Below are 11,468 nucleotides of genomic sequence, written 5' to 3'. Positions count from 1 at the left end.
GGGCTATAGTTACTATGTGGCCTAATAATTTAAACAAAAAGTTTCTTTCTAAGGCTTCCTACAGACTTTAAACATGCTGCCGTGTAAGTTTACTGCTCTAAAGCAAACGCTAATGAGCAGAGAATAGAAACACGTAACAGAAAATCATTAAGTGGATGAACAACATTCGTTCGTTCACTCAGTTTATCCAGCATCTATACACCACGAAGCGTACTGTGTGAAAAGCAATGAGTAAATAAATTAAAATGTGTCCTCCAGGGGTTTAGTTCCTGCGCGTATATTAATAATTATCAAGCTGCCCAACTTCAGATCAAAACTCCCTTCCCCTCGTCATTAAGCTGTTGGGGACCCTCTTCAAATTCCTGGGCGCTGTCTCTTTAACGTGTAGTAGAACTCCGATTGCATCGATCATAGACTCATTACCCTTCCTCCCAGCGGTCTCATTTCCAACCTGGTGACTGCCCTACTTCACAATGTCAAGCCGCGGGGAGCGCCAGTGTTAGTAAACGTTGGCTTTTGTCCGTGGTCACACCTGACCCCGGGCCGCCCCGCCTGCCAGCCCGCTGCGGCCCCGCTCTCTCTGGCGCCGGCGACGCCTCGGGGCTCGACTGGCCACGCCTGGAGCGCGGGGTTTGACTGGGCCGCCGTTGTTGTAGTGACCGGGAGGCGCCGCCGCTCCGGGCAGACGGTTCCGGGCGCCGCACGGTCCCCCCTCCTACCCCGTCCCCTCCCTTCCCCCGGTTTCCCCCGCCGGCTGGAGCCCGGCGACGACCGCTCCTCCCATGGCCTCCGCCCTGGTAAGGAGGGGCTGGGGGGCGCATCCCCTGAGCTGGTGCCGCGGGCTGCGGAGTCAGGTCGGGGCCGCGCTCGCACCTGGCGGGAGATGGAGGCCGGCGTCCGCAGCCGGGTCCTGAGCCGCTAGTCCCTCGTCCCTCGCCCCTCGCCCCGGGGCGTCCACGTCTCACTCTGTGCTACTGGGGCCGAGTTATGGCCAGATCCCGGGCGCTCCTTCCCGCGTCCCGGAGCCCCGGACCGAGCCGGGGCAGCCCTATGGCCCCCAGAATTCTCTGAGGGTTTTCGTGGAGCGCCTACGTCAGAATCACCTGGCAGGTTTTAAAAAGTACCGAAGCCGGGGCGCCGCCTCGCACCTGTGACTCCGAGCCAGCGGCCGGGGCCCGGGAACGTGCATTCAAATGAGTTGCCCAGGTGGCCCCGCGGGCGCGCCCGATTCTGGGAAGCGCCCATGGCGGGTTTTGCAGGTTCTGCGTGGGAAGCCGGCGCTAGGCGTCCCCCGGCAGGGGTCCGAGCCTGTGCTCGCGCAGGGCACCCTTGCCCCGCAGGCTGGCCGCCAGTGTGGCCGTTCCCAGGCAGGGCTCCGGGGGAGGGGACCGCCCTGATCCCGGAACCCCCGCGTCCGAGGTCTGCACCTCCTTGCAAAACTTGACAACTTTCCTTCCCAGGAGGACCCCGCTCTGGAGCGATATTTTAAGGGCCACAAAGCTGCGATCACCTCCGTGGACTTTAGTCCTAACGGCAAACAACTTGGTAAGTGTTATTCTCTTTTTTTTTGTGATGAGGCAAATGGTCCAGTGGTCCGAAACCTTGTCTCCCGTCCACACTGGGCCGCAGGAGAACCACTGAAGACCTGGGTGGAGGTTGAGAGCGGCCCGGAGACTCGGGCACCTTGGTCGCGTCGGTCCCGACCCCCCCCTCCCCCATCCCAGCCCCGCAAAGTCCCTACAGGCCTGGGCCTGGCCGACGACTTTCGCGAACTAACCACAAGGAGGAGTGAGTGGGAAGGGGAGGGGTTTGTCCTGGGCCCAGGGAGGGTGGGGTGTTGGCTAGAGAGTTTGTGAAAAGTTGTGAGAAGAGCAGGAGGAAGCGGGGAGAGAGGAGTTGGGGCTGTGCCGGAGGCCAAGGACTGAGAGGTCTCAGGTCACCCCTGGAAGCCCCCGTGGCTGGAAAGGAGCCGAGCGTCTGCGTCAAAGGAGGGACCCGCTCCGAAGTTCGCTCCTACCTGAGCCGGGAGCTCAATCTGCGGGTCCGCAGCCCTTCTCCTGCGTGGTGACTCTGGTGGCCGCGTCTGCGCCCTAGCTGGGAGGATCCGGATGGCCGTGAGGTGGACCTGGGCAGGCAAAAGCTGCCTGTTGCTGGCGCTTTTAACAGTGGCCTATATCCTGGTGGAACTCTCGGTCTCTACTTTCCATGCCTCCCCAGCAGCCGACCTTGCCAGGGAGCGGGGGCCAAAACAGCTTTCAGACCCCTGGGAAAAGGCTGAGGATTTGTCTCGACCTCTCTATAAGAAGCCTCCTGCAGACTCGCATGCACTTGGGGAGTGGGGGAAAGCCAGCAAACTCCAGCTCAGCGAGGGTGAATTGAAGCAGCAAGAAGAACTTATTGAGAGATATGCCATTAATATTTATCTCAGTGACAGGATTTCCCTGCATCGCCACATAGAGGATAAAAGAATGTATGAGTGTAAATCCAAGAAGTTTGATTATAGGAGACTTCCCACCACCTCTGTTATCATTGCTTTCTATAATGAAGCCTGGTCGACTTTGCTCCGCACCATCCACAGTGTTTTAGAAACTTCTCCTGCGGTCCTTTTGAAGGAGATCATCTTAGTGGATGACTTGAGTGACAGAGTTTATTTGAAGGCACAGCTTGAATCTTATATCAGCAATCTTGATAGAGTCCGCTTGATTAGAACAAATAAGCGGGAGGGGCTGGTTAGAGCCCGCCTGATTGGGGCCACGTTTGCCACTGGGGATGTCCTCACTTTCCTGGATTGTCACTGTGAGTGTAATTCTGGTTGGTTAGAACCATTATTGGAAAGAATTAGTAAAGATGAGACGACAGTTGTTTGTCCTGTTATAGACACCATTGATTGGAATACTTTTGAATTCTATATGCAGACTGGGGAGCCCATGATTGGTGGATTTGACTGGCGCTTAACCTTCCAGTGGCATTCTGTCCCCAAACATGAAAGGGACAGACGGAAATCGAGAATTGACCCGATCAGATCACCTACCATGGCTGGAGGACTGTTTGCTGTCAGCAAGAAATATTTTCAGTACCTTGGAACATACGACACTGGAATGGAAGTGTGGGGAGGTGAAAACCTTGAGCTGTCTTTTAGGGTGTGGCAGTGTGGAGGTAAATTGGAGATCCACCCGTGTTCCCATGTGGGCCATGTATTCCCCAAGCGGGCACCATATGCTCGGCCCAATTTCCTACAGAATACTGCTCGGGCAGCGGAAGTGTGGATGGACGAGTACAAAGAGCATTTCTACAATCGAAACCCTCCAGCAAGGAAAGAAGCTTATGGTGATATTTCTGAAAGAAAATTACTACGAGAACGGCTGAAGTGCCAGAGTTTTGACTGGTATTTGAAAAACGTGTTTTCTAATTTACACGTTCCAGAGGATAGGCCAGGCTGGCATGGAGCTGTTCGCAGTATGGGAATCTCTTCTGAATGTTTAGATTATAATTCTCCTGACAACAACCCCACAGGAGCTAACCTTTCCCTGTTTGGATGCCACGGTCAAGGAGGCAATCAATTCTTTGAATATACTTCAAACAAAGAAATAAGGTTTAACTCTGTGACAGAGTTATGTGCAGAGGTTCCTGAGCAAAAAAAATATGTAGGAATGCAAAATTGTCCAAAAGATGGGTTCCCTATCCCAGCAAACATTATTTGGCATTTTAAAGAAGATGGGACCATTTTTCATCCACACTCGGGGCTGTGTCTTAGTGCTTTCCGGACACCTGAGGGTCGGCCTGATGTTCAGATGAGAACTTGTGACGCTCTAGATAAAAATCAGATCTGGAAGTTTGAGAAATAGAAGAGCACCACGGCGCTTTCTTCCTGAGCTGACAAGAGCTTCCAGAAGTCCAAGGGCCGGTAAAGAACCTCGGCGAAGATTGTATTTTATCAGAAGTCACCCACTGGTCATCTGCGAGAGCTCTGTGAAACCTGTGTTTCATTGTGGTATAGAACACTGAAAGTGGGTGCCTGGAGAGCTGCTGTTTAATCTCAAAGTGCCTTACTGGTGGGTTGTCTTATTTAAGAGCTTTGTCAGTATGGTTTCTTCTCCTTAAAGAAGTTGACTGTGAATTGAGATACACAGAATATTTAAGTGCCAGACTTAATATTACAGAATGTAAAAGTCCAAGCAGAATGAGGGATGAGTTATGTTGATGGGTAAGTTCACTGCCCATCCCTTTAAGAACAAAATTCATAAATGTGTGGTTGGAGCTGTTGCTATTTTGATTGTATGTAGGATTTGAATTTCTTTTAGCCAGCACATTAAGATTTAGGTGTTTTTTTTTTTTATTTTAATTTTCCTTTAATCAACCAGAAATCAAAGAAAGTTGATCTTAAGGAAAAAGGCCTGGTTTAGATGTATGTTTCATTGGAAGAGGGCTTTAATTTGAATGTGCATTTGGAGATCTTTTTTAGCATGGAGACATCTCAGAAAAGTATACCCACGTCTGAATGAAATGGGGAGATATTTACATTCCACACTTGGTGAACTTGAGCTATTAGACTTCATTGATCTGTCTTGATACCTCATATTGCTCTGATTTTGTAAGCTGTCCTCTCTGTGAACTCTTTTTTTTGTGTGGGGCATTTTCTGATTGCACTTCCTTAAGTTATGAATGTACTGGCGAGGGACTCATTCACAATACTGTGCTTCCCTTTGTTAATGCTTAATCGTTTAAAGTAAACACAGTTGTTGGCTCTCTGAACTTAAACCCAACTGCGTTTACTGAAATGTGTGAAACTGAAAGTGGGCCCCGTGTTACAAAGAATGTGGGATTCTTCTAGGAGTTCTTCCTGATTAGGACATTTAAGGATTCATCTTAAAACAAGGAAGAGGACTGTCTGGGCACTGGTGAATGCTGCCTTGAAGCCTGTTGTCAGCACCGAGCACCCAGCCTGGCACTTAGGCAGCTTTCAGTAAGTGGGTGAATGGATGGATGGATGGATGGATGATGAATGGATGGATGGATGGATGGATGGATGGATGGCTCAGCCATGGAATGAGATTTTGGTCCTGTTCTTTGACCAAAAGACTGTTTGAGCCTCAGTTTTCTCATCTGTAAATGTGGGTGCCAGATTAGATCTCAAAGATCCCTTCCAGCTCTGAAATGTTGTAATTACATGTTACAGTCACTCTTGCAGTCTTTATAACACTTTTTATCTCTTCACATTTAACACAGATAATGTGGTCGAACAACATTCAGTCCAGTTGTGAAGCTGGAAAAGAGGGACAGTTTTAAAATTAGTGAGTGGAGGGTCGTGTGGGTGACTCAGTTGGTTAAGTGTCTGACTCTTGATTTCACCTCAGGTCGTGATCTCGGGGGTCATGGGATCGAGCACCACATAGGGCTCTGCACTATGTGGGGAGTCTGCTTGAGATTCTCTTTCCCCCTGCCCCTCCTTCCACTCTCTCTTTTTCTGTCTTTGTCTCTCTCTCTCTCTCAAATAAATAAATAAATCCCTAAAAAATAATTAAGTGAGCTGAGCTCAACTGAAGTGGTTTAGTTTGGATTGAGTGGAAAGTTGTTGTGGTCAGTGTTTATATTCATTTTACTTTGACAGTTGTTGAACCAATTTTGTTTTTGTCTTTACTCTTCAAACTCTAAAAGTAATCTTTTGGGTTAATCAGATAAATATTTTCCAAAACAAATTATCTGAGAAGTAAGCATACTTTTTTCTTAAGAAAATTGGATGTTTACTAGTTTTATTTCAATGCTATATCCAGAAATCTTTTGGGTTAATCAAATAAATATTTTCCAAAACAAATTTTCTATCCAGAAGTCACAGGCCAAATTTACAATTAAATCTCAGTTAGTTCACTTTGGTCTAGATTTATGAAAAATGCATACTCCATAGAGAATTAGATAGCAGTACGCATAAGTAAAGTTGTTTTCAGTGTGTACATGAAGACCGGAGAGAAGGAACTTTGCAGAATGTGAATTTAAGAAAAGCTTTTAGGATAACCATTTCAAAAAGTTAAAGTGCTATGTATCTTGAATATTTTATTTCTCTTTTGCTTCTTAAAATGAAAGTGTGTTAATAACTTTCATTAAGTTATTTAGCAACCTTAAAGTTTGTCAAAGAATTGTCCAAATTTCATGTGCAATGTACATGGTCATGGGTGTAATTTAAGGATTTATAATAATACTCTGAATTTTGCAAAAATGGTTGTTTGACAGCAGTTGTTCTCCTAACCCCCCCCTCCTCTTGCCCAGTCTATCTACTTTTTAATTTAAATTACTCTTTCTCTTTTTATTTATTTATTTTTGTTCTTGTTAGCCCACTATCAAATGGAAAAACTAAAATTGATGTATTCTGGAAGTACTTGTTGAAATCACTTTTATTACCAGTGTCTTGCTGCTCCTGTCAAAAGGTGAAGGGGGCATTGAAAAGCGAAGTACTTAATTGTTTACCTATTGCCTAAATTGCAGGCTGTAACCCACTAATCTTTTTGGAATTTTAGGATAGCGCTTTATTTATATCAATAACTTGAGAGGGTCCAGTTATTCATTCCTCCTGATAGTGTAAGTTACAGAAGAATGAGACTTTCGTATTTTCATCTATAGGCATTTCCAATTTAATTTCAAAAACATGCTGTAAAATTACAAACAAAATTTATTTTTATTTCCTAATTCCAATTTATTGGTACCAAAGCTCTCTTTCGCTGTAGACAATGAAGAGTTGACCTTTTAAGTTACTTTACATACTAGTAACAGTTTCAATGAAATATTCGGTAGACAAGAGGTTTCCATTTTAAATGGTCACTGTCATTTAGTGTCCAATTCTATGAGTAGATTGTCTAAATAGGCATTTCTAGCAGTCATCTTTTAAACAAATGATAACCTAGTCATCTGCAGGATCTCTGTAACTCAGAATAACTTGTTTGTATAAGAAAATGTGTTTACTTCCCTAGGGGTAGGCTCCTGCATGTTCATTATATGTTGGCAAATTGAACTTTTCTAGGTTGAAGACAAGAGGTTATTTTTAAGTTGTAGAATCTTAGTGGTTTTCAGATCTCAATTTTAATTAATAAAATACTTAGTTTTGACTTGTTTGTCCCTTTAAATTGCTATTTTAATCATATTTTTAAATGAGCACAAAAAATGTTGAGTTTCAGATTAATCTCTTTGGAACAATGAATTTTTTTCCTTTGTGATAAGCAGTTTCTATCCTTTTTTTCCCCTTTTGTTAATGGTTTTTGCAATATTGATTAAGACATAAAATAAAATGTGTGGCCAATTATTTTTGCAAATGGATTCTAATAATTTTAGTCCATGGATCATTGTTTCTGTGTACACATTTGTTGATGGTAACAGGTGAGTTAAGCTTGTAATTGTTTTGCTTGTTTGAAAATACAAACAGAATGTTAAAAAGTCAAAGTTCTTGCATTATTTTGCAAGGTGTCGTTTACCAACAAGCATTCCGAAGTGGTGTTAGCACTATTAATGCATGTGTTAACTACCCATAAACAAACAGGAAATGATCCCGGAGCTCTGGGACCCATTGGAGGCACTATGTGAGCAGGTGAGCTCCTGGACACCTTAACACCAATTTCAGCACCCTAGGCTAAAAAGAAATGTGTCTATTCTATAAACCACATAACCTCACATTTCCCTTAACCTTCTCTCTGCATCACCCCATCCTAAGTACAATTCCTGTCCACCAGCCACATCTGTCTTCCTCCTTAGTGATTCTGCTTAATGCCCTACACCGATGCCTCTCCCCAGCCTGAAACACTACCTGTGAATCACTATTCTAAGTGAATAATGGGGATTCAGTATGCTAAGACGTCTTATAGCCACATTTAGAATATGTGTAGTTGAGCTAAACATATTTTTACTGATCTTTTGTTTTTTTACATATAAAGTGTCACTATAAATATGGATGTTATAATTTTGCTGTCTTACTGACAGCAGCCCCGTGCAAATCATTTTATCTCTGTTTCAGTTTTATGAAAGTGAAGAAAGAGTGGGAAAATCATAGAGACAGTACATAGTGTTTGCCAGGGGCTAGGGGAGGGAGGAGTAGAGAATGATTGCTAACGGGGATGGGTGGTTTTTTTGTTTTTCGTTTTTTTTGGCGGGGGGCAGGGGGAGGGGTGTGCTGCGAATGTTCTGGAATTACATAGTGACAGAGGTTGTACAACTTTGGTAAAACACTGAATTATACACTATAAAAGGGTGAATTTATGGTATTTGAATTACATCTCAATTATTAAAAAACAAAAACAACAAATACAAAACTTTAGGGAAAAAGAAGAGGCTGGAGAATTTCATGTATCCCAGAAAAGATTTCTAAGTCCCTCTGTGCCTGTTAGACTTTAAAACAGGCCAGCAGGATTTACTAATACTTGAGTCATTTTGTAATTCAGCAGAATTAAGAAAGCTAGATATATATGTGAATTGGGCTGTGAGTAGAAATAGTTTGTATTGGAATTTTTTTCTAAAATTTCAGAGAAACCTCAATCAATCCTTTTGAACAGAAAGTTGGGATTATTATAAAAGGTGAAACGAGCTCCTGAATCATATGGTTGTCCAAGGCAGAACTGAAGAGCAGACAGGTCCTTACAACTTGCGAATAATCAGACATTACTATTCCTTTTGTGCCAAGCTCAATCACTTTCTCAGGGTGGCCTGGGAGAGTTGTCTACTGCAGGCCAGGGGTGTCCTTGGCTGTGTGGTCACTATTCTAACCCTCTTATTTGCATGTATCTAATCTTGTTCAAAGGGGGAAATGGGAGGTACTCTATTTATTTAGTACTCCTTTATTTAGGTAATGCTACTGTGTGCCAGATGCTAGCCTATGCTCTGGGTATACGTACAGAGGTGAACAAAACACGTGTGCTTTTTCAGGGCGTATGAAGAATTCACAGCCCAATGATAGAGACAAATATTAACTAGAAAATACATAAATCATGTGCAAGTACAACTTGAAACAGGAAAAGAGGTTCATGGTATGAAGAAAAGGAAGAGTGCTTTGAGGAAGAACAGTGGTGACATAAGTTTATGGGGTTAAGGGACAGTTCTCTGTGGGAGTTAGATTTAATTCAAGACCTGAAGGAGAAGTTAGGCCAAGACTGGGGAGAGAATAGCATATGCAAAAACCAAGGGTGGGAAAGAACTTGTCCTTGATCAAGGAAATAGAAGGCCAGAGGCACTTGGCTGGCTCATCCGAAAGATCATATGACTTGTTGATCTCAGGGTTGTGAGTTCAAACCTGGCATTGGGTGTAGAGGTTACATACATACATATGTACATACATACATACATACATACATATACAAACAAACTTAAAAAATTAACTTAAAAGAAGACCAGAAGAGGTAGAGCCTGTAAACAAAGGAAGAGAGAGAGCTTTGGGAGATGAGTTTGCAGGGGAAGGCAGAGGCAGTTAGGTGAGTTCTTGGAGGCTAGAGTGGGTCAAATGGTGGCACTTTAAACATGTCCCTGAAACCTGTAAATGTAACCTTATTTGGGGGAAAAAAAAATAAGTTCTTTCCAGATGTAAATAAGTTAAGGATCTCCAAAAGAGAACATCCTGGATTAGCTTGGTGAGCCTTGAATCCAATGAAGAGTGTTCTTATGAGAGACACACACAGGAGATAAGAGAAGGCATTAGAAGCCAGAGGCAGGGGTTGGAATCATGCAGCCACGAGCCAAAGAGCTTCTGGAGGCCTCAGACTCTGGAACAGGCAAGGAATGGAATCCCCTTTAAAACTTGAGAGAGATTCCTGGCAACACCTTGATTTTGTACTTCTGCCCTTCAGAACTATACAAGAAAATTTCCTGTGTTTTAAGCCTCTAAGTTTGTGGCAGTTTGTTATGGCAGCCACAGGAAACTAAGAGGCCATGTTTTAGGATTTTGTTTGGAGAGTTGTGAAAAGTTGTTGAGGGGTTTTAAGTAAGGGAATGGCATGGTATGACTTATACTTCAAAAAGATCATTGTGGCTACTGCGTGGAGACTGAACTATTCGTAGAGAAATCAATTAGGAGCTATTTTAGTAATAACAGCAGGAGATGATGGTCTTCAAACTAGGGTGGTGATCTGGGAAAGAGAGAAATATGGGAGTTACTAGCATAAAGATGGTATTTAAAGTTGTCAAAAATTCAGAAATAACAAGTAAAACCAAGCAATCCCTGAAATAGTAATTAGTAAAAGTTTATTGTGTGCATACCATAAAGACAGTTTGCAAACTAGGAGCAACTCAAAGCATGGAATGAGGATCAGAGGTACATTATAAAGCAGCTTTTATAGTAAGAAAGCAGTGACTTTATTCTTCACACTGATGGCTTGTAATATTAGAATTCTCTTAAATGATAGGGTGTTGGTCAGCAGTTACCTTGGGAAACAGTTCAAGTTTTGCTTATGATTTCCAAGGACATAAGCAAGAAATGATCCAGGTCAAGTTAGTTTTACAAAATAAGCTAAATTAATCTTAGTATGACTAAATAGGTTTTGTCTACTCAGGGAATTTTCAAGTCTCGTCTCCATTTGTTTTTGATTTTAGCAAAGTCATGGGAATATTTGAGGTCACCTGGGAAGAACATAGAACAATGAGGGCAAATGGCCCAAGGCTGAGTACTAAAGATCTCCAGCCTCTAGACCCGAAGAAGAAATGGCAAAAGAATCTAAGAAGGGATAATCAGAAAGATAGGAGAAAAACCATGGGTATCATGAAAGCCAAGGTCCAGAGTGGGGCAGAATTGTTGAATTGAGAGGAGAAGATATTACATAGTCATTAGGAGGGGCACTTGGGCGGCTCAGTCAATCAAGCATCTCAGGTCATGATCTCAGGGTCTTGAGATCGAGCCCCACATCAGGCTCCGCGTCATTAGGAGAGTGGAGAGGGGACTATTGCAGCATTAGGCACTGCTGGACAATATGGAAGATCCATGTGAAATTAGTGGTTCTGAATTTACAGTGTTTCCAATCTGTTTGGGGAGTGTGTCTAGCCCTTTTCACTGGTACAGATATAGTCCCAGAAAAGACAAAGTGATTGGGACTTGACTGGGGAAATTTGAAGGAAGGAGAGAGGGTCCAGGGGTTGAATATATGTGTAAGAGAGGGATTATCAATTGAATAAGGAGAGAAATGAAGATTATAAATTGGAGGGAGAAATGAAGAGAGCCTCAGGGGAGAATATAGGTCAATGGATTGGAGTTCTGCATATGATAGATGTTACTTGACTATGCTGTAAGGAATGCAGGTTGTCAGAGGATGATGGCTTTCGATTCATGATCTGGGAAGGGTTCAGGTTCTGCTGATGACAAAATGCCAGGTGTGGCCACTGAACGAGTTGCTGAGGAAGCATGGAAGTAAAGGGCTTTGGTTACCCCTTGGTCTGAAATGCTCTTCACTTTTCACTCTGCTTGGCTGGCTCCTTCTTGTCCTTGATGCCTCTACTTAAAATGCTACTGATAA

At 43.7% G+C, this 11,468-nt stretch overlaps 2 protein-coding genes and 1 long non-coding RNA gene across 6 annotated transcripts in view; 2 read left to right on the top strand and 1 right to left on the bottom strand.

Moving 5' to 3' along the window:
• The window catches only part of LOC103660074, a 6,616-nt gene extending 5,163 nt beyond the window's left edge, over positions 1 to 1,453 (bottom strand). Inside the window, exon 1 of the long non-coding RNA XR_005836702.1 lies at positions 874 to 1,453. This is a non-coding gene — a long non-coding RNA (uncharacterized LOC103660074). The remainder of the gene's footprint in view (positions 1 to 873) is intronic.
• POC1B (POC1 centriolar protein B) overlaps positions 1 to 11,468 on the top strand; it is a 98,538-nt gene that overhangs the window by 736 nt on the left and 86,334 nt on the right. The window contains exons 1-2 of one of the 4 annotated variants that reach the window (XM_040637304.1): positions 632 to 797; positions 1,461 to 1,545. The exons of 1 other annotated variant lie outside the window; for it this stretch is intronic. In XM_040637304.1, the coding sequence (XP_040493238.1) occupies positions 783 to 797; positions 1,461 to 1,545 (100 nt within the window). In that variant the 5' untranslated portion in view covers positions 632 to 782. Of the gene's footprint in view, positions 1 to 631; positions 798 to 1,460; positions 1,546 to 11,468 lie in introns of those variants that run through there. 2 more of the 4 variants (XM_040637303.1, XM_040637302.1) reach the window with 2 other exon arrangements.
• On the top strand, positions 1,556 to 4,266 carry GALNT4 (polypeptide N-acetylgalactosaminyltransferase 4). The gene has a single exon (XM_008687671.2). It carries the CDS (start codon positions 2,109 to 2,111, stop codon positions 3,843 to 3,845), a length of 1,737 nt encoding a protein of 578 aa, XP_008685893.1. The 5' UTR covers positions 1,556 to 2,108; the 3' UTR covers positions 3,846 to 4,266.

Source organism: Ursus maritimus, unplaced genomic scaffold (genome assembly GCF_017311325.1).
Source record: "Ursus maritimus isolate PB19 unplaced genomic scaffold, ASM1731132v1 scaffold_21, whole genome shotgun sequence".
In the NCBI taxonomy this organism is placed as follows: domain Eukaryota; kingdom Metazoa; phylum Chordata; class Mammalia; order Carnivora; family Ursidae; genus Ursus; species Ursus maritimus.
The sequence above is the reverse complement of the archived record's forward strand: the minus strand, read 5'-3'. Positions and strand labels throughout refer to the sequence as shown.

Coding starts and splice junctions, on each gene's coding strand:
- GALNT4 (XM_008687671.2), top strand. CDS start 2,109: ATGGCCGTGAGGTGGACCTGGGCAGGCAAAAGCTGCCTGTTGCTGGCG.